Raw genomic sequence first — 23,176 nt, 5'->3', positions numbered from 1 at the left:
TTAAATGCAGAGGAGAGAGCGGATAGGTGGAAAGAACACATTGAAAACCTCTATGAAAGGGAAGATTCGTCTGATGTGAGAAAAGAAGAAACAGGAGTTGATTTAAGTAGAGATAGGGGATCTAGTATTACAATCAGAATTTAAAAGAGCTTTGTAGAAGCCCAGATCAAATAAGGCAGAAGGGATCGATAACAGTCGACCAGACTATCTAAAATCATTAGGGGCAGTGGCAACGCAACAACTATTCACGTTGCTGTGTATAATGTATGAGTCTGGCAATATACCATCTGGCTTTCCGAAAAATATCACCCACACAGTTCCCATGATTGCAAGAGCTGACAAGTTCGAGAATTAAAGCACAACCAGCTTAACAGCTCATGGATCCAAGTTTCTGACTACAATAATATACAGAAGGAAGGGAAAGAAAATTCAGGATGTGTCAGATGACGATCAAATTGGATTTACGAAAGGTAAAGGCACCAGAGAGCAAATTCTGATATTGTGGTTGATAATGGAAGCGAGAGTAAAGAAATATCAACGCACTTTCATAGGATTTGTCGACCTGGAGAAAGCATTCAAGAAAGCAAAATTGCGCAATATGTTCGGAATTCTGAGGACAACGGCGATAAATTATAGTGAGACAAGGGTTATAAACAAAATGTTCAAAAGCGAATAGGGAAAATAAGAGTGGAAGACCCAGAAAGAAGTGCTGGTATTAACAATGGTGTAAGACGGGATTCTGTCCTCCGCTCCCACTGCTCATTCTATATATTGAAGAAGTACTGCTGGAAAAAGGAGAAAGCTTCAAGGTGGCATTAAAATTGAAGATGAAAGGATATCTACGGCAAGATTTGCTCAGTGAAAGAGAAGAAGTAATGCAAGATTTTTTTAATGGAATAAACAGTTCAATGAGCACAGAATATGGATCAAGAAATCGAAGAAAGACGAACGTAATGAGAAGTAGCAGAAATGAGAACAGTGAGAGACCTTACATCGGGACTGATGGTGACGAAGTAGATGTAGTTAAGGAATTCTGCTAGCTGGACAGCAAAATAACCAATGCCGGACGGAGCAAGCAGGACATAGAAAGCAAATCTTCACAGGCAAAACAGGCATTCCTGGCCAAGAGAAGTCTACTAGTATCAAACATAGGATTGAGGAAGAAATGTTTCAGAAAATGCGTTTGGGAATTAGCACTGTATGGTAGCGAAACATGGACTGTGGGAAAACCGGAACAGAAGAGAATAGAAGCACTTGAGATATGGTACTACAGACGAATGCTGAAAATTAAGTTGACTGAGAAACTAAGGATTGAGGAGGTACTGCGCAGAATCGGAGAAGAAAGGAATATGTAGAAAACACTGACGAGGAGAAGGGAGAGGATGACATGTGTTTGAATCGCCGGTCTTCCTGGTCACAGTAGCTTTCAAACGTATTACATAACCACCGTCACTGTCAATACCATTTGCATACGTTACAAACTGGCTATACTCATGGGGACGTTGACGTTTTCCTACTCCAGGAGGTGCATGTTGCACCCATTTGTGCTCCCCGCGTTTCCACGCCACACGGCTCCCATTCTTCCCCTACTCGTACTCCTAGCTGATGGTATTCTCGCTGATACAGTTGCCTATCTCCTTGATGCCAGAGGTATGGCTCTTACGTTCTTATTTTCTTAACAAAGGTACAATCAAGCACATGTAAAATTAACATAAGCATTATCAGAAAAAAAGTTTTACATTATTGTGTGTGCTTTCGCAGTGAGACCACTGATAAGGCAGGTATTGTTACCATTTTGTGGTGTCCTACAAACCACTTACTATTATTACTCATTCAAATGCCAAGAACATTGTACTCGTCCATTAGTTTCAGTGATAGTGTGTGTATGTGCTACGGACTTCATACTTATCTACTTTTCCCATTTCCTGAAAATCTGCTCCGCCATTAACAAATTTTGCACGTGGCACGTATTGTTTGTAACAGCTGATGGGCAGTGCCTTATTTGCTTTTGTTCTTGACTAAAACGTTGACGCACCAACAAGCTCTCCAACAAAACAGCTACAAACCTCTCCAAATTCACTCCATTTTCTGTGTTTAATGCGCTGAAGATTTGGTGGTACTGATTACAGTCATATCAAGAAGATGTGTGGTCTCTGCAGTACCACTATTTCACTTTCATTATCATATTTGGGGATCACTGACTTCTCCTGACTTGGTAATTAATCCAGCAACTGACAGAACATATCACTGGCTAAGGAGCACTTCGTAGATTGAGTAATACCGTGTCAGACAAGACGGAATAACTCGACTCTTACGTGTCTCTGGCTACAGACTGAAATTGCACACTATTCTGTTGTTTAGTACGAAAACTGAATCACGGTAATGACTAGCGACACGAAAAGCATAATTTTAAAGACGGATCAAAAGATACCATCGACAGAACTCAAGTTCTTTGAACTATACAGCGAAAAGAAATAAACAACTTAAAGACAGCATAACAAAGTTCTAGAGATGGTCTTTAGAGGTCAGTAGTTATCGGTAAAAGTAATTTTCCGTCATCAAATCACTGATTATCTACTTAGCCAATCATAAGAGGTTGGGTCTGCACAGTGGGCACTGGCAAACAGAAGGCTGTCTAGGACGATGACAATAAAAAAACGGTTTGGACTTGTCTGTGATCAATAAGATCAAAATACTAGAAGCGAAAAATAGTTTTGATTTTACTTCATGGTCTAGAACTAAGACAGCAGCGATGTACCCCTGCACATTGATATCTAGCAAGCTCCCATCTGAAATATAGCAAGAATTTGAGAATTTCAAAATAAAAACGTACTCGTTAGCCAGCCTCAAAGCAATTTATTTGGCTGTCTGTATACGATAAATGAGTAGAGTTCTGTTAGTTCCATGGGAAGTGCTTATTGCCTAGCTCCGTGACAAATACTGTTCACATGACTCAATATGTACAAATACTGGTAACTACACTCCTGGAAATGGAAAAAAGAACACATTGACACCAGTGTGTCAGACCCACCATACTTGCTCCGGACACTGCGAGAGGGCTGTACAAGCAATGATCACACGCACGGCACAGCGGACACACCAGGAACCGCGGTGTTGGCCGTCGAATGGCGCTAGCTGCGCAGCATTTGTGCACCGCCACCGTCAGCGTCAGCCAGTTTGCCGTGGCATACGGAGCTCCATCGCAGTCTTTAACACTGGTAGCATGCCGCGACAGCGTGGACGTGAACCGTATGTGCAGTTGACGGACTTTGAGCGAGGGCGTATAGTGGGCATGCGGGAGGCCGGGTGGACGTACCGCCGAATTGCTCAACACGTAGGGCGTGAGGTCTCCACAGTACATCGATGTTGTCGCCAGTGGTCGGCGGAAGGTGCACGTGCCCCTCGACCTGGGACCGGACCGCAGCGACGCACGGATGCACGCCAAGACCGTAGGATCCTACGCAGTGCCGTAGGGGACCGCACCGCCACTTCCCAGAAAATTAGGGACACTGTTGCTCCTGGGGTATCGGCGAGGACCATTCGCAACCGTCTCCATGAAGCTGGGCTACGGTCCCGCACACCGTTAGGCCGTCTTCCGTTCACGCCCCAACATCGTGCAGCCCGCCTCCAGTGTTGTCGCGACAGGCGTGAATGGAGGGACGAATGGAGACGTGTCGTCTTCAGCGATGAGAGTCGCTTCTGCCTTGGTGCCAATGATGGTCGTATGCGTGTTTGGCGCCGTGCAGGTGAGCGCCACAATCAGGAATGCATACGACCGAGGCACACAGGGCCAACACCCGGCATCATGGTGTGGGGAGCGATCTCCTACACTGGCCGTACACCTCTGGTGATCGTCGAGGTGACACTGAATAGTGCACGGTACATCCAAACCGTCATCGAACCCATCGTTCTACCATTCCTAGATCGGCAAGGGAACTTGCTGTTCCAACAGGACAATGCACGTCCGCATGTATCCCGTACCACCCAACGTGCTCTAGAAGGTGTAAGTCAACTACCCTGGCCAGCAAGATCTCCGGATCTGTGCCCCATTGAGCATGTTTGGGACTGGATGAAGCGTCGTCTCACGCGGTCTGCACGTCCAGCACGAACGCTGGTCCAACTGAGGCGCCAGGTGGAAATGGCATGGCAAGCCGTTCCACAGGACTACATCCAGCATCTCTACGATCGTCTCCATGGGAGAATAGCAGCCTGCATTTCTGCGAAAGGTGGATATACACTGTACTAGTGCCGACATTGTGCATGCTCTGTTGCCTGTGTCTATGTGCCTGTGGTTCTGTCAGTGTGATCACGTGATGTATCTGACCCCAGGAATGTGTGAATAAAGTTTCCCCTTCCTGGGACAATGAATTCACGATGTTCTTATTTCAATTTCCAGGAGTGTATTTGAGAACTCTGAATGTCTCTATCTCTGGAGCCATATAAAGAAACACAAGAAGTATCAAGAGAACAATGATGTACAAAGGACAAAATATTTTTAGTTACTTGTTTACATACTCGTTTCTTAACTGGGAAGATCATAGCGTGTTGTAGCTTTTCTGTGGATATTTAGTATATTCTAGTGCTAGATATTGAAACTACGAGTACCGGTACCTGTCCCACAATGCCACCAATGCGGACGCCCGACAATACAACATTTCATCAGGGATTATTTGATGACAACTGGCAAATAACCAGCGGCAGCAGTGCGTTATCTCTTGGCTCATAACGTCCGGACTGCATTAAAGCTGAATTTCAGTAAGTACAATGTTTCGTTCGTTAAATAATACCTACCCTACCAACAGGCAGGGAAAGAAAGAGATGCCATTTCCAGCCGCTTCACTCTCGCATGATAAGTATTCGTGTTACACAATGCGAAGCCTGGTGTGGTATGACGGTGTGACTCTTCAGCACAACGCTAATACAATATGCCAAGATAAAAGCCGTCCCGCTCTGTAAACAGTACGTTTTGATTTTACTTTTACGCTCTCGCCCGATTTTTTCCACACGTGACAGTTGTGATTAACTGTCACAGATCCAGTTTCTGTTTGGTGACAGGTGTGATTAATTGTCAAGGCGTCAGTTGTTGTTTGTTATTTGAACGTGCTGCGAGTCTGTTTTCGTCGTTCTCACAGTTTTTCCTGAGAATAACGCCATATTAGGTGAATGAAATGGTGTCGATAATTAGAGCTTACGACCACGGATTCATTTTTATGAATAATTCCTGATTTCCTATTTTTCCTCTAAAGGTTGTGTTTAGAAACTGATAACAAACTGACGATCCTGCGGTGATGTCTCTTGACTATAAGCGTAACCATAGCCTTCAGTTTTAACCCCGGAAAAGCATTCAAACAGCAAACTATTAGCTCGAGATGTTGTGTCAGGCGCCGTCAACATGCAGCAATTAAATGTACGCCTTGTAATTCTGTAGTGATGTTCGTACAGCTGGCAATCTTACCGCGTGCCACATGTTCAGAAAAGACTTCGAGCTGATTATGAGAAATGGGTTTCGTACTTGTTGGCGACGTCCTGTACTTTGTAACTAACTAGCGATCCCGGCAATGCTTTACCATTGTGTATACATCTTAAACTTCTTTCTCCATCTTCTCTCTGGCCATCTTCTCCTCCTCCATCTTTAGGTCAATTTTCTCCCCTTCCTCCTCTCTGAACTTGAGCCTTATTTATTGTTATTACCGCCGGCCGGAGTGGCCGTGCGGTTCCAGGCGCTTCAGTCTGGAACCATGCCACCGCTACGGTCGCAGGTTCGAATCCTACCTCGGGCATGGATGATGTCCTTACGTTAGTTAGGTTTAATTAGTTCTACCTCAGAAGTTAAGTCCCATAGTGCTCAAAGCCATTTTAACCATTTATTGTTATTACCAAAATAACCGGCGTATAAGAGAGACCTCTGTAGCTGATTTATTTGTTAGGATAGCAGCTTAAGTGACAGTATTTCTCATAGTTTTATCTGCAAACTGGTAAGATTCCAAAGTTTCGGTCGATTCAGATTTTGCGGTAGTGTTCTAATCATAAGTCGATAACCCATGACTCGAACCGACAACAAGGAGGAAAACAAAACAGGCGTAGTTCTACATACAATGTACATAAAATTTTTGTTTGAAAATATGTATAAGGAGAAGGAATGTTCCAATGGCTTACATGCGCTCCTATCGTTGTCGAAACGGACTGCCAGAAAGGTTTGGGACCACATATTGTCACAACGCAGTACACCACTTTCACTCTCGCAGTCCTTTTTAACAGAAATCTGTGCGTTATTATTTGAAAAAATATCTGCGTCTGTCTGAAAGCTCATTAGATTATCATGTAAAAATTTTAAGTAGATCGATCAAGAACTTTTAGAGAATTATGCTAGTGATGTCTCTCCGCCATACATAGGTTTTTCGTAACAACGTTTCCCGTTAGTATGTCACATACATCTTTATACATCATAAATAAAAATTCGCGCACTCGGACTTCGCAGCGCGATTCCTTAAATACTAGCAATGCAAAAATGTCTTTCACAAAATTTCACTCTACTCATATTTCGGGCAGTAAATGGACATCAAATACTGGTAAACTGGCAACATTGTAATCATATATGGTAACTACCTCTGTCAGGTTATAGGAGTAGTGCTGTGCAGATAGTGCAAGTTTGGTTAATATGCAGGAGGTCGAGGGTTCGATTCTTGTGCGCAGCTTATTTGTTTTCCTTTGCTAAATCTAGTCTTCGTCGTATGATATCAGGTGTCTTAATCGTTATATAGCGATTACAGAAGGTCGTCCACAAAACATTTGCACCTACATACTGCAAACACAAAAATGTAAATACAATCGTTTTCATTGGTCAGTTTTTAAGAAAATCTTTTGCACGCCGTGGACGCGAATTGTACATTCCCATTTATACTAACTTGGCACGGCCAGGTCGGTTACACTTTGCAAATAATATCGATGGGGCCATTCAGGGAGAGTACACAGAAAATAGGTTTGGAATCTAGTACAATTCGCGTCCGCGACGTGAAAGAGGCTTCTTTAAAAGTTGACCAATTAAAACGATTGTACTTCTACTTCTGTATTCGTGGTGCATAACTGCAAATATTTTGTAGAAGACCCACTGTAATTACTGTATGACGATTAGGACGCCAGATACCATACCACGCATTCTACTTTCAGGAAATAAAAACAAATAAAGCTGAAACTAGAATCGAACCCTAGACCTCCCCCAGGCTAAGCTAAAACGCTATCCACCTCACCTGCTGCACAGCACTGCTGAACTTCCTGACAGATTTAGTTAACGTACATATGATTACAGTGTTACCACACTGCCAGTCTTTAGCGTCCATGTACTGTCCGAAACATGCGCAGGAACAGATTTCGTGAGAGGAATTTTTCTACAGCCAGCTTAGAGACAGAAGTGATGACACTTTCTGCAGGACGTGACCACAATTTTGCAGGACAGTGCTCAAGCACGCACAGTGCAAGCTGTTACTGATTTGTTTGACCGATGTAGCTGCTAAGTGCTATACCACTTACTGCACTCCCCTGACTTAAGCCCTCATAAGCTCAACTCGATCTCTAAACTGAAGGAAACACTTCACGGCATTCGCTTCAGAACTTCTACAAATTCGTCGGGTAATAGACCGCGCCGCTCGAATTGTCAACACAACTGGCACTGCTAAGAGTATACTACGACTTCCACATCGCTGGCAATGGGCTGTGCACAATGCTAGTGACTACTCTGAATACCAGTAAAACCTTGAAACACGTATCTATGCTGTACGAGCTGTAAATAAACAGTTGCTACTATTGAAGTTCCAACCCTCGTGTTTGTACATTAAATGTTGTACAAAAATATATAGCAAATGTCCATCCAAATGTTCATATAGAATCGTTTAAAAATCTAAACCAAATCGGTCAAGTACTTTTCGTGTGTTTTGGTAACAACGTTAAAGAACGATTTTATATAGTGATATACATGAAACTTGGTTTAACCTTTCTGATCATTTGAACACCCAGAGTACTTCCTACGAGTCCACCGGAAACCGTCACATTGTGCATCATATAATTCTTGCTACAAGTAAAAAAACTACCTGACCTCGGAGCGCGGTTTGTGGTATTGAAAGTATGGCCCGATGTTATCTGAAAACATTCACTATACATATATATATCTACAGCTTATCTAAATAGTATCTAGAACTTTTTCTCTCAAGTGAATAAACAGAAAAGACGGTACTGCTGTCTCTTCATGGAGCTGCCTCCCACACATCTCGCCATACGCCCTTGTCGTATTCATGAAGCTTTCTCAGAAAAACGTACAATAAGCAAAATTCTGTGGCCGCTTTCTGCTCCGTTCTTAGCTTGTTCTGGTTTTTACCAACAGGGGTATTCAAAAGTGGAAGTGCATGAAAATATCGCCGACAAGTTAGCCCAGCTGAAGTACAACGTACGCCAGAGTAAGTAAAAAATTGATGCTACAGTTCTGCGAAATATTATTTTCAGAATGTGATTTCAACAGCACAAAAATGCACAGAGATGTAGTGAATAAAACAACGTAAGGACAGGAGAACAAACATAAACTGTTACGAGAAAATACACAGTTCTGTCTGTGATTCCACAAATTTCTCACTCATCAGCTACTCAGGGCTAGCAAAATACCGCTGGCAGCGTCGGGTTCCTGTTCTCAGATAGTTCCTACTGGACTCAAATTGTGGAGGACGACGGTTCAAATCTGCGCCCAGTCGTCCTGAATTAGGTTTTCCGTTATTTTCCTAAGTCGCTTCAGGCGAATGTCGCGATGGTTCCTATGAAAGACACTGCCAATTTCCATACCCGTTCTTTCTTCATCAAAGCTTGTGCTCAGGCACCAATGACCAGGATGTCGTCACCGACCGATATGGAACTGTGGTTAGCGTAATGGCCTTGTATTGGGGAGGATGGCACTATTGCGTGTTACCCAGTGACTCGACTTGGAATCCAGTTTCTCCGGTTTCTGGTGAGCGTGCTTTTGTTTTGGAACCAAGTCTATTGGCTTCACATAATGTATATACCCCTTTCCACGAGAATACACCTAGTTCACACTTTCAACAAGCTAACGTAGGATTGGCATGTCCCCAAATGACCAGCGACTCTGCTTACTTATACAAATGTTCAACAAATTTGCATTTTTTAGGATACAAATAGCAAATATAAGTTGTTATTTCTCCTACTACGTATTCCTTAACACATTCACTTTATAGTGATTCTCAACTCGGCTAGCGTTCCCGAACCAGTAACAGTGTGTTATGTAGATAGGCAAATTACAATACAGTGTCGCATACAGTGCCACCATAAAGCCAATCTCAATGCAACTCAGTTACCATTTAAAAACTCTTTCTTACAGGTCAGAAACAGATAAAATTGTTTTTATTTGTGACAGTGGCATGAGTTCATATGGCTTGAGTTCATAGCACCGCCATAAATTTAATTTCATTTAAAACTTTGTTTTCTGTTTGTTTTAACTTTTCATTCACTCCCAATAAAAGAAATTTAATGAATTAAAATCTCAATATTTCGCTATCTTGATGTTTTTAGTTCAATGGTTAGGCGCAGTTGTACAACATACATCAGTATTTCTAAATTAGGTTAACTGATGTTCCAAAGGATGTCACATAGAAATTGTATTATTTTGCATTCTGTATTCCAAGGGATACAGGGAACAGTTTTAGATCTGACCCATCGCAGAGTTTAGTTTCAGCCAAGTAGTTGAGTACCTGGGAGTAAACAGGAGGATACACAATTTGAAATAAAATCGGAGGGTAATGCTGGTTCTGGCATACTCTTTGACCGAAGATATAGCTTATGGAAACGTTGCCCGAAAAGAGTTATTGAGACTGTGTGATTCAGACACTGCTTGTATGTACTAAGTGAATATTTCTAACAATCTCCGTGGTGTTTGTTTGTTCTATATCGTGTCTCCCTGCTACTTTCGCGCAACGACGCTCAGAGCGTGTTTTTTAGGGAACTGACTAGTTTGAACCTGGGACCTGTTGCTGGTAAGGAGACGCCAGACCACACATGACATGTAGAATTCAGAAGAATTCAGTGAGACTAGCGATGATATAACAAAATACTTAATGATTTCAGCGACAGCTCCACTGCACTCCCTGTAAAAGAACCTTAATACTAACTAAATTTAGTGGAAGGGGTTCTAGGCTTTCCTATTTTTAGTTAGCTGGTAAAAGTGCGTCGAAAAAGCAGTTAATTTTACCGTTGGAAATTTCATTCTACTCACAAAACATTGTTTATAAATTGCACTATTGATAAAAGGAGATGTTTTAATACAGGATGTTAAAAACCAACTGCGTTCAAGAAAAATGTGAACGAATATTCCCTGAATGGCTTTCCAAGTTCTACAATTGATCGAAGGATGACCTATGCCATATCACATATATAATCTAGGTGTCAATTAATTTTCACAAGAGAGAAAACTATCAAAATCGTCTACAGTGACCCTCAATTATCTTTAATTACTTATCTAACTTGTCTTAAATTACAGTGGCTGATGTGGCTTCTCAATAATTGTTGTTGTGGTCTTCAGTCCTGAGACTGTTTTGTTGCAGCTCTCCATGCTACTCTATCCTGTGCAAGCTTCTTCATCTCCCAGTACCTACTGCAACCTACATCCTTCTGAATCTGCTTAGTGTATTCATCTCTTGGTCTCCCTCTACGATTTTTACCTTCCACGCTGCCCTCCAATACTAAATTGGTGATCCCTTGATGCCTCAGAACATGTCCTACCAACCGATCCCTTCTTCTGGTCAAGTTGTGCCACAAACTTCTCTTCTCCCCAGTCCTATTCAATACTTCCTCATTAGTTATGTGATCTACCCACCTGATCTTCAGCATTCTTCTGTAGCACCACATTTCGAAAGCTTCTATTCTCTTCTTGTCCAAACTATTTATCGTCCATGTTTCACTTCCATACATGGCTACACTCCATACAAATACTTTCAGAAATGACTTCCTCACAATTAAATCAATACTCGATGTTAACAAATTTCTCTTCTTTAGTAACGCTTTCCTTGCCACTGCCAGTCTATATTTTATATCCTCTCTTCTTCGACCATCATAAGTTATTTTGCTCCTTTACTACTTTAAGTGTCTCATTTCCTAATGTGTTTCCCTCAGCATCATCCGACTTAATTTGACTACATTCTATTATCCTCGTTTTGCTTTTGTTGATGGTCATCTTATATCTATTCGTTCAGCTGTTCTTCCAGGTCCTTTGCTGTCTCTGACAGAATTACAATGTCATCGTCGAACAGCAAAGTTTCTATTTCTTCTCCATGGACTTTAATACCTACTCCAAAATTTTCTTTTGTTTCCTTTACTGCTTGCTCAATATACAGATTGAATGACATCGGGGATAGGCTACAACCCTGTCTCACTCCCTTACTAACCACTGCCTCCTTTTCATGCCCTTCGACTCATATAACTGCCATCTGGATTCTGTACAAATTGTAAATTGCCTTTCGCTCCATGTATTTTACCCCTGCCACCTTTGGAATTTGAAAGAGAGTATTCCAGTCAACTTTGTCAAACGCTTTCTCTAAGTCTACAAATGGTAGAAACGTAGGTTTGCCTTTCCTTAATCTTTCTTCTAAGATAAGTCGTAAGGTCAGTATTGCCTCACGTGTTCCAGTATTTCTACGGAATCCAAACTGAGCTTCCCCAAGGTCGGCTTCTACTAGTTTTTCCATTCGTCTGTAAAGAATTCGTGTTAGTATTTTGCAGCTGTGGCTTATTAAACTGATTGTTCGGTAATTTTCACATCTGTCAACACCTGCTTTCTTTCGGATTGGAATTATTATGTTCTTCTGGAGGTCTGAGGGTATTTCTCCTGTTTCATACATTTTTCTCACCAGTACGGTAGAGTTTTGCCAGGACTGGCTCTCGCAAGGCTGTCAGTTGTTCCAATGGAATGTTGTCTACTTCAGGGGCCTTGTTTTGACTCAGGTCTTTCAGTGCTCTATCAAATTCTTCACGCAGCATCGTATCTCCCATTTCATCCTCATCTACATCCTCTTCAATTTCCATAATATTGTCCTGAATATAAAACAGAAAAATCATCGCGTTTCAGATTTTTACTTCAAGTGCCAATTGTGAACACCATGAGCTTTAATTGACGATCGACACTAGTATTACGCAGAAAGGGGGTGTAACAGATCAGACTTCTGCAGTTCTGAGTGAAGCTTTATGCGATGTTATGCGGCATCGCGTGCATTCATTACCTTGTCGGTGTTCGTCAGGGGACGACGGGCAGCACAGCTCAGCTCACCTCGCCGTCTCAGAAGTAACTTCTCCTTACTACAATTTACCGAAGTTGGTTTAAAAAAAAAATTACTAGCTGTGTTTTCATCTGACCAATCAGGGTCTCAATGTTAACCTTAAGCTCCGCCTACAAAAATTCTGTCTATCCATTGAGAAACGTTATACTTGTCGTGGTGGGGCTATGTTTTTAAAGTTTGCAACATAACAGAGATGCGAAAAAGTCTCACTCTAAAACTTGCAGCTGTTGTGGTCCTCTTAGCGTTAGGGTAAGATATATACTGTTCTTCTGGAGGACTCTATCTTTTAACAGGGGCTGGGGGGTGGTCTGGACGTAACAGAGACACAAAAAAGTCTCACGCTAAAACTTGCGGGTAGTGTGGTCCTAGCGGTTTGCTAGCTTCGTGGATGTCCGTCCGTCCCTTATCGTAGGGCCTTCCAGCGTGGTCCTAGCGGTTAGCTGGTGACGTGGGTGTTCATCCGTCCCTTATCGTAGGGCCTTCTCGCTTAACACGGTTCTGCTCTCGGCTTTTGTTCTAGTTTCTCCCCTAGGAACTGCTTCTGTCTCACGGTGGGAAGGTATGACATGCATTTAGGCATTCTTGTGATAGTCTGTGCTATTCCATTTGCTCACTCGTTACTGGTACTACTTTGGTTGATTTAATGTCACGATTTATTCGGAGCTATGTGACATACTACTGGATTTGCTTATCATGTCAGGGTTTTCATGGAGGATGCTGGATTTGCCTCACACCTTACATATTGTGTAATCTGTAACACTCTGTTCCTCTCTGTCTTTAGTAGGAAACTATATTCTTGATGACTTTTCACCTCTGCATTTATAGTATTCCTCTTAATTACAGAACCGCAGTATCTCTAAAGTGAAAAATTTAGGGAAATAGAATATATTCAGCTCGTGCTAATATAAGTTGCTAGCAAAAACAAATTGAAACCGCTCTTGTGGATAGCAGCTGATCTATGTTTTCGGTAACTAGTTTTTCTTCTGGTAGTTGGCTTTCTTCTATCTTACGACGTATTTTATTTTGTGGTAAGAAACAGTTTTCGTATGGGTAGCTTTCTTTTTTTAAAATAAGAAAAAAGAATAGAACGACATATGCCATACGTATATATAAGGTTTCCCTTCGAGGAGGCTGCGAAAAATTTCCTGAGTATACTGAATACTCCCAGTCCCTACAAACCAGAATATTAAGTCCTATCAGTTATAATTAATGGTGAATACCTGAAGACGACAGCTTGCTATCGAAACCTTCCATATGCATTTATTTTTAAGTAATGAGTACAGCGACTAGAAAAATATAAATTCTCCTTAGTTACTAGGGAAACTGCACTGGCTCACATTTTAAGCCGTCGACATTGGTTAGAAAGTGCAAGAAAGAGGAATGTTAACCAAACACGTCATACTAAAAAAACTTTAAGCATGCTGATAGGTTGCTTTACCGGCAATTGATAGGAATGTTACAATTTCTCCATATCTACAGCAATTTAGTGAGTTCCTCTATTTTCAGGAGCCTTCAAATTTGACATAAGTAGGCCCATTTCGGTTGAAATGTGACACCTTCCGATAGAACTCAAGCATTCCCCGAATTTCCTTTTGTAAATACTAGGCACTTAGGTTAGCACACATGTATTGTCAATATAAATTTCCTGGTTACTATTCTGGTGCTCCACTTTACAGCTTTCGCACTTTTTTCATGCTTCTGTTGTTCATGCTCTTTATAAAAAATACGTCTGAGCGATGTGGGACTCAACTTCTGAGGTCATCAGTCCCCTAGAACTTAGAACTATTTAAACCTAACTTACCTAAGGACATCACGCACATCCATGCCTGAGGTAGGATTCGAACGTGCGACCGTAGCGGTCACACGGCTCCAGACTGTAGCGCTTAGAACCGCTCGGCCACTCCAGCTGGTCATGCTCTTTATTCCTCTTCCATCATCCCCTTTGTACAGCTCTGTGTACCACGATCACAACACAGTTTATAAACTTCGCAATGTGGAAAGCATGAGGCCGGGTCGTTGAAGGCTTCAAAAGTACCCTCTAACATCGAGTAAAAAATTTAGGTTGCTTATCATTTCTCCTGAGAATCTCACCTCACAGATCTGTTGCCCTGGACATCATCAGCCAGAACATTATGCCCACCGACCTACTACTGACATGCACCCGTCCAGACGATAGCAGCGTCACGTGGCTAGGCATGACTGCTAGTCAGATACATTCAAAGTGCATGTAGTACCAGTGACCGTTCTGTCCGTGTCTAGAATACGGAATGGGGAAGGCGCGCAGTCCATCTGAGCTTGACCACGAACAGATTGCGATGGATCGAAGGCTCGGCAAGAGCATTTCGGAAACTACGCGACTTAACAGGTGCTTGAGGACTGCTGTGATGAGTGCCTTCAGCACACGGTGAAAGCAAGGTACGCCCACGTGCTGACAATGAGGCCAGGTGCGGACATCGTGGGGTTGATGAGACAGCACTCATTACAGATGTCGAATGTCGTGGGCTAGGCAGACTGTTAAAACGGGAGAGGCGGCCAACATTGGCAGTAATAACGTCAGACTGTAATGCTGGGCAGAGTACAAGTGTGTCTCAACACACACTGCACCGAACGCTCCTAACTATCGTTCTACGTAGCCGACGATCCATCCATGTGCCAATCATAACACTACGACATCGGCGACTACGACTGAAATGGGCACGTGGCCATAGGTGCTGGATCTTGGCGCAGTTGCAGTGTCTTGCATAGTCTGACGAATCCCGGTAACATCTTCATCATCCCTGGGAGTACGTGAATCCGTCATGTTCCGGGGGAACAGCCCCTTGACACGTGCAGTGCCGGACGGAGACAAGATGGAGGCGGCTCCTTTATGCCTTGGGAACATTCACGTGGGTATCCGTGGGTCCTGTAGAGCATGTGCAAGGCACTATGATGCCAAAGACAGTCGTGCAGACCATGTGACTGTGACATATTTCAACTAGAAAATGTGCCATGTCACAAGGCCAGGAGAGTAACGGAGCGCTTCGAGGAATACAGTTGTTGTTGTTGTTGTTGTGGTCTTCAGTTCTGAGACTGGTTTGATGCAGCTCTCCATGCTACTCTATCCTGTGAAAGTTTCTTCATCGCCCAGTACCTACTGCAGCATACATCCTTCTGAATCTGCTTAGTGTGTTCATCTCTTGGTCTCCGTCTACGATTTTTACCCTCCACGCTGCCCTCCAATACTAAATTGGTGATCCCTCGATGCCTCAGAACATGTCCTACCAACCGATCCCTTCTTCTAGTCAACTTGTGCCACAAACTCCTCTTCTCCCCAATTCTGTTCAATACCTCCTCGGTAGTTATGTAAGCCGGCCGATATAGCCGAGCGGTTCTAGGCGCTACAGTCTGGAACCGCGCGACCGCTACTATCGCAGGTTAGAACCCTGCCTCGGTCATGGGTGTGTGTGATGTACTAAGGTCATCACTCCCCTAGAACTTAGAACTACTTAAACCTAACTAACCTAAGGACAACACACAACACCCAGTCATCACGAGGCAAAGAAAATCCCTGACCCCGCCGGGAATCGAACCCGGGAACCTGGGCACGGGAAGCGAGAACGCTACCGCACGACCACGAGATGCGGGCTTATTTCTTCTCCATGGATTTTAATACCTACTCCGAAGTTTTCTTTCGTTTCCTTCACTGCTTGCTCAATATACAGTACATATTGAATAACATCGGGGAGTGGCTACAATCCTGTCTCACTCCCTTCCCAACCACTGCTTCCCTTTCATGTCCCTCGACTCTTATAACTGCCATCTGGTTTTTGTACAAATTGTAAATAGCCTTTCGCTCCCGGTATTTTACCCCTGCCACCATCAGAATTTGAAAGAGAGTATTCCAGTCAACATTGTCAAAAGCTTTCTGTAACTCTACAAATGCTACAAACGTAGGTCTGCCTGTCCTTAATCTTTCTTCTAAGATAAGTCGTAGGGTCAGTATTGCCTCACGTGTTCCAGTATGTCTACGGAATCCAAACTGATCTTCCCCGAGGTCGGCTTCTACCAGTTTTTCCATTCGTCTATAAAGAATTCGCGTTAGTATTTTGCTGCTGTCACTTATCAAACTGATAGTTCTGTAGTTTTCACATGTCAACACCTGCTTTCTTTGGGATTGGAATTATTATAGTCTTCTCGAAGTCGGAGGGAATTTCGCTTGTCTCATACATCTTGCTCACCAGATGTTAGAGTTTTGTCAGGACTGGCTCTCCCAAGGCTGTCAGTTTTAATGGAATCTTATCTACTCCCGGGGCAGGAATACAGTAGTGAGTTCGAATTGACGATTTCGCCAGATCTGAACCCGATCGAACACATCTGTGATGTAATCGAACGTGGCGTCAGATGTCCTCTTCCCGCTCTCCGCACTTTACAGGAACTAGGTGACTTGTGTCTGCAGATGTGGTGCCGACTTCCTGCATCGACCTACCAAGGCCTCATTGCTTCCATGCCACGATGCATCACCGCTGTTATCTATTTCAAAGGTGAAAGTAACGGCTATTAGCTAGGTGGTCATAATATTCTGGTTTATCAGTATATACGTTGCCTTACAGCCTGGGAAGAGCACTTTGTTTTCCGCGCCTTTAGCAGAACTTTGTTTGGTATCCTTTAACTTTATCCATATAGCCGTAAGGCATTGTTCAGTCAAAAATTGCAATTCCGGTTCCAAGCTATTGTTGTTATTCAACGACTAGAATAATTCACTGAAAGCAACTTGCTTTGTCAGCAGTACCTCATGCTGAACATAAGAATATGCTGGTCCTATTATTTATGGACAATTCTCTTGAATCCCTGTCGCAGTCGATGCTCACCAAGGCGTGTGAGTACTCCACATACCGTGAACACCAGTGCTGGATATGACGGAGTAACGTCAACCTCTTCGCTGACTGTGAAAATTATGGTATGTCTTGAAATGTGTACAGAACAACGTGTGGAACCAGCGCAACGTGTGGAACCAGTAAGAGACTCAAAATTACATTCTACGGCATGCGTGAATGAAAACAACTCTAATTTAACAAATAACGAAATTTTATTTTGAGTTACACTGTTCTGTCCAGAGTAAAGACGAAAAACATTTTCTAGCACTCATGATATTTCTAAACCAAGTGCTTCAGTTGGTTTACCAATTATAGTAGATATCAGGATTTGAGGAAGAAGATGTTCTTTGTTACTTCTTACGTAAGAATTACCGTGTGGTTCAAAATTCACCCACAAAATCTTGTTTCGTATTGCTTCAGCAGCTAAACTGTCATTATCTTCTTTTCATCCTTCTTGTTACTTAACTTCGAAAGAAAGAAGTGTCGAAGAAATAGTCTTCAAGTCTCGAGGATAATGAAGTGTCTAAATGAAAGTATGAAGGCTAATAACTTTACCAAACCAGTAAAATAGAGAGTTACAATGCAGCACAAAATAAAAGAGAGTTAACAGACAAAGAACTACAATACTATAACATTATCAACACAGTAGCCCTGTGAATTTCTGAAGCTGATTAAGAAAACAAAAAGGGATAGTGAAATCGAGGATGTTCATATGTGGATATTCAATTTTCTTTGTGTTACCAGTGACTACTTTTAGTACCACACTGAAGTTCACAAAATAAAAACTTTGATATAATTTTTTCTTACATTGCACGGTAAATCGTTTGCTCCTTCTGTAATCACGTTGTAACGCCGGAAATGCATATCCTCCTATTTCCTACTAATGCACTTCAAATTTTTTCCTTATTTTGTTACCTCAGGATATAACATTTCTGTGTCTTTATATATTGTAATTGTTTTAAATTGTTTATATATATATATATATATATATATATATATATATATATATATATGTCGATGTATAATTGGTTTGTTTTGTAAATATTATTTGTAATTATACGCTGGGTCTTGCCTAGGGAAAACTATGCTATCGAACGAATACATCGATAGGTCGTGTGGAGAACCAAAGTCTTTAGGATCTTTGGTAGTGTTAACTCTGTCGCGTGGAGCGCGGGCAAAAGAGAGTCTGGCTGGAATAGTGCAGTGGAGCAGGTGTGTTGTGTGACGCTTCCGCGAGTTGCCGCGCTTTCGGGGTTTGGCAGCATGTAATTGCGCTCGACTTGCTATAATAGTTTCTGACATGGTGTCGCGGACGGGAAGCATTAGCTTGCGCACATCAAGAGCCCTTTTCGCCTGGTGACCGTGTCGAGAAGAAGGCGCGCCAACATTCAGCTTCTGCACCAGCGACGGCCGACAATGAGTGACTGTCGCCACCTCATCGATCGACGGCTTCAAACCTTCAATCAACCAACAAGGAAGACTGGTAGCACGTAAAGTTTTAGAACTCTATGGCAGACCTCAGCTTTCCCAACTGTTAAATTTTTCTCTATAAATTACAGCAACGTAGCATGAACCTTTGTTGCTCATTGTCCCAATTGCATTACCAAGCAGGGTCCCTTCCTTTTCCGGAAATTTTGCTATTATCAATTGTTCAGAATCATTTAATTCAAGTTCAATGTTAAATCTCTTATTTTTAAATTCCGTAGATTCAAGTAGCTTTTGAAATGATTGTTGAGGTAGCCCAAGACTAACCGTATTTGACTGAATTTCGATGTGCTTCAGAAACAAAGATACTATTAATTTCAGTCACTACATTAACTTTCAAGTTTCCGGTTTTATTATTTCTTTTGCTAAATTAAGTCAGAGTGTAGTGAAATTTATTACTTCTGACAAACTTTCAGTTTTCACGCTACACGTGTCAACTTTCAGTTGCCACGCTTCTAGTGCTAATTACATATGTATTAATCTTTATTTTTCAGTTATTATAGTAATTGTCCATAGGACAGGCGACCGTAATTTCCCCCAAATCTCAAATATCTAATTACCGCTAGTTAATTGTTAACGTAACGGCCGCACATTTCCTTTCTTTATTAACTTTACCCCTTTTCAAAATTAATTTCCACCAGTTTCATTTGCATTTTTCCTTTCATTTAGATGTAACCCTTTCCTCCCTCTTTACCGACAGATTAAATTCGGTGACGATTGCTTTTCCCAAATTTCCATTAGGTACACGCGGTTTAATTTTTCACTGTCATTAAGGTCGATAAGTTAGGGGGAGATTACAACTTTTTTCTGTATTTTGTATATTTCACGATATATTACTGTATAGTCCACGCTGAGAAATTTAGCCAAATATTGCCTCAAAGTGATCTAAACCGTTAGACAGTTTATTATGTAACTGTTGCAAAAACTGAAGGTGTATCGTAAATCACGCTCGTTTCTCTTTACCACAGGAGGATTGGAACAAGAGCGCCAATAGATCCAAGAACCATCAACATACCAAACTATCGTCAAGCATATATTTTGAGAATTACAGTCGTTTTCACTTCTCGCCAGGCTGCAGTCTTATATTTGATCATCTTACATTTGATCATTTATCTACATAATGAAAAAGAAGATATAAATTTGGATGCTCGAAACAAATATCTGTCTGTAATCCATGAAAAGCACATCTATGTTAATCAGTTACTTCATATATAAGACTCACTATACCACAACGGAAATGAAAATGAATTTAATTTGTAGCATGACAGTGTTGTGCCATTGATCCACAGTTGCTGGTTATATTATCCTAATGATTTTGAGATTACGTTCGTGTGCAGTTGAATGAGTTGTATTCTTTTTTTCTCACATTCGTTTTTTCTACTCATAAGACCATTCATCTCGATGACCTGAGCAATGTAATCATTTAAATTTACACGTAGAGATTTTCATTCTTATATAACTACATAGTAATTTTAAATTATGAATGGTTCTTGCGGTTTCTGACTGAAAAGAGGCTTTTTACCTTATAGTACGTGTTTAATGTGCACAGCACGTGTATTTACTGTCTTCTTTCTGAAGATTTTCTACTTTCAGCACTATAAGAAACTGTGGTTTCAATACACAAACGGGCAAAACACTTCTCGCCACTAAGTGTATTGCCAATAGTTCAGAATTATGTGATCTGGTCACCGGTTTTATTTGTATGTACAGATATATTTCTGTGGGTGGTGTTTCTTTTTAGAGAGAGAGAGAGATAAGGAGGGAGGGAGGTAGAGCGATTGGGAAAAGGGGAGGGAGAATGAGATCATGCTTATGGAAGATGTACAGCACAAGAAGATGCTAACGACCGAAACATGTAAACTTTACCTAGCTGCTAAAGAGAAGATATGCGCATGAAAGTTGGTCTCATACATGACGTTATGCGCGTTGCAGTTTCGTTCCTTGTGTCTTGTATCATATAGTCTTGTATCAAATAGTCTTCCTCTACAAATTAATACTACTGCGTGACGATGCGCAACGGCGGGAAACTGGACATATTTGATAGGACGGTGCTTGATATCTCCCTTCCGTCCAGATTTAGTTTCTCCGATAGTTTTCCTACATGGCTTAAGATGAATCCAGTACGGCTATCTGAAAGGGAACTGCAGACGTCGCACCCCACACTTTTGCATTCCGTGCTTGTGGCCCGTTTCTAATGAACTCCTAGTCGACAGGAAGCTGTACCTTTTTCTTGCGTTCTACTTCGGACTAAATTAATTTTATTTTTTCTCATTCAGATTTAGTCTTAGTTCATTTACAAGTAATTTTATTTCTTTTTTAACATGTTGTTTGAAAGCAGATGATGGCTGAAATTGTAGCCTATGACAGAACAGAAAATAAATAATAAATGACAGTTGTAGGCGGTAAGGAATCATTAAAAAAATTAAGATGAATTGAGGAGTCAAATGCAAGGGATATCATTTCAAAATCTTGTTTCTACAGCTGTTTTGGGGATCTCGTGCTAATGATCTTGATTTTTGCTAGAGTGAGATAATTTTCGACCTGAATGGAGTGTAGTCTGATTCCAGTATCAGAGTATCAAACAGACTTTCAATGCTTGTCTTACGGTTTTGTTAAAACTAACTCCATTGCTTTATTTCCCCACCGAAAGCTAGGTTCTTGAGTGATTGTCAGTTAATTTGTTGCGAAATGCGTCATTAAATGACACTCGTGGAGTTAATGTAGTCAGGGAAAAGGTTCTGTGTTCATTTACGCACTAGTACCTCCCTGTCTGGGTTCGCTATACACAGGCAAACGTATTTCAAACTCTGATCAAAACAAAAACTCTCCTCCATTTACATCCATTCTAATCTGGGTTAAACTATATCTACATTCATACCCCGCAAGCCACCTGACGGTGTGTGGCGGAGGGTAACTTGAGTACCTCTGTCGGTTCTCCCTTCTATTCCAGTCTCGTATTGTTCGTGGAAAGGTGGAAAGAAGAATTGTCGGTATGCCTCTGTGTGGACTCTAATCTCTCTGATTTTATCCTCATGGTCTCTTCGCGAGATATACGTAGGAGGGAGCAATATACTGCTAGACTCCTCAGTGAAGGTATGTTCTCGAAACTTCAACGAAAGCCCGTACCGAGCTACTGAGCGTCTCTCCTGTAGAGTCTCCCAATGGAGTTTATCTATCATCTCCGTAACGCTTTAGCGATTTCTAAATGATCCTGTAACGAAGCGCGCTGTTCTCCGTTGGATCTTCTCTATTTCTTCTATCAAGCCTATCTGGTACGAATCCCACACTGCTGAACAGTGTTCAAGCAGTGGGCGAACAAGCGTACTGTTACCTACTTCCTTTGTTTTCAGATTGCATTTCCTTAGGATTCTTCCAATTAATCTCAGTCTGGCATCTGCTATACTAACGATCAAAATTATATCATCATTCCATTTTAAATCACTCCTAATGCGTACTCCCAGATAATTTATGGAATTAACTGCTTCCATTTGCTGACCTGCTATATTGTTGCTAAATGATAGGGGATCTTTCTTTCTATGTATTCGCAGCACATTACACTTGTCTACATTGAGATTCAATTGCCATTCCGTGCACTATGCGTCAATTCGCTGCAGATCCTCCTGCATTTCCATTGTTACAATCTCTCGATATACCACAGCATCATCCGCAAAGAGCCTCAGTAAACTTCCGATATCATCCACAAGGTTATTTATGTATAATGTGAATAGCAACGGTCCTACGACACTCCCCTGTGGTACACCTGAAATCACTCTTACTTCGAAAGACTTCTGTCCGTTGTGAATGACATGCTGCGATCTGTTATCTAGGAACTCTTCAATCCAATCACACAATTGGTCTGATAGTCCATATGCTCTTACTTTGTTCATTAGACGACCGTGGGGAACTGTATAGAACGCCTTGCGGAAGTCAAGAAACACGGCATGTACCTGTGAACCCGTGTCTATGGCCCTCTGAGTGTCGTGGACGAATAGCGCGAGCTGGGTTTCACACGACCGTCTTTTTCGAAACCCATGCTGATTCCGATGATGATTAATCCTATGGAATGCCAAATTCTCAGGTACTGCCCAATCACTGCATTTGTATCGTAGGCGTAATTAATACACTGACAGCTTTGATGGCAATATGCACAGATGAGGTAATTTTTGCACCATACAGTATCGCATAGTAATTCGATAGCGTACTGTTGGGTCTGTTTCTCAGGCTACTTCGCCATCGGCGAGTACATCGACGAGGAGGCGGCGAGCAAGTGGCTGCGCCCGATGCGAGAGGACATCTACTGGGAGTGGGTGGTGATCGCGGTGCCCAAGCGCTGGCCCCACCTGGAGCAGCTCGACGGGCTCATCGACCGGCTGATCGAGTCCGGCCTGCTGCTCGCCTGGGAGGGGCAGGTACGGATCTGGAAATACGAGGAGTGCGTTGGCGGGTATGTAACACGAAGTCGGACAGACACGAACCACAGTAAATTCAGATACGGGTTTAGATACTCATTTAAATCCC

The 23,176-nt window shown here is 42.1% G+C and overlaps 1 protein-coding gene across 1 annotated transcript in view; it reads left to right on the top strand.

Annotated features, from left to right (window-relative positions):
* LOC126336056 (glutamate receptor ionotropic, kainate glr-3-like) overlaps window positions 1-23,176 on the top strand; it is a 123,514-nt gene that overhangs the window by 65,651 nt on the left and 34,687 nt on the right. The window contains exon 6 of the mRNA XM_049999536.1: window positions 22,880-23,067. Coding sequence (XP_049855493.1) covers window positions 22,880-23,067 — 188 coding nt within the window. The remainder of the gene's footprint in view (window positions 1-22,879; window positions 23,068-23,176) is intronic.

Source organism: Schistocerca gregaria, chromosome 2 (genome assembly GCF_023897955.1).
Source record: "Schistocerca gregaria isolate iqSchGreg1 chromosome 2, iqSchGreg1.2, whole genome shotgun sequence".
NCBI classification, from domain to species: domain Eukaryota; kingdom Metazoa; phylum Arthropoda; class Insecta; order Orthoptera; family Acrididae; genus Schistocerca; species Schistocerca gregaria.
The sequence above is the reverse complement of the archived record's forward strand: the minus strand, read 5'-3'. Positions and strand labels throughout refer to the sequence as shown.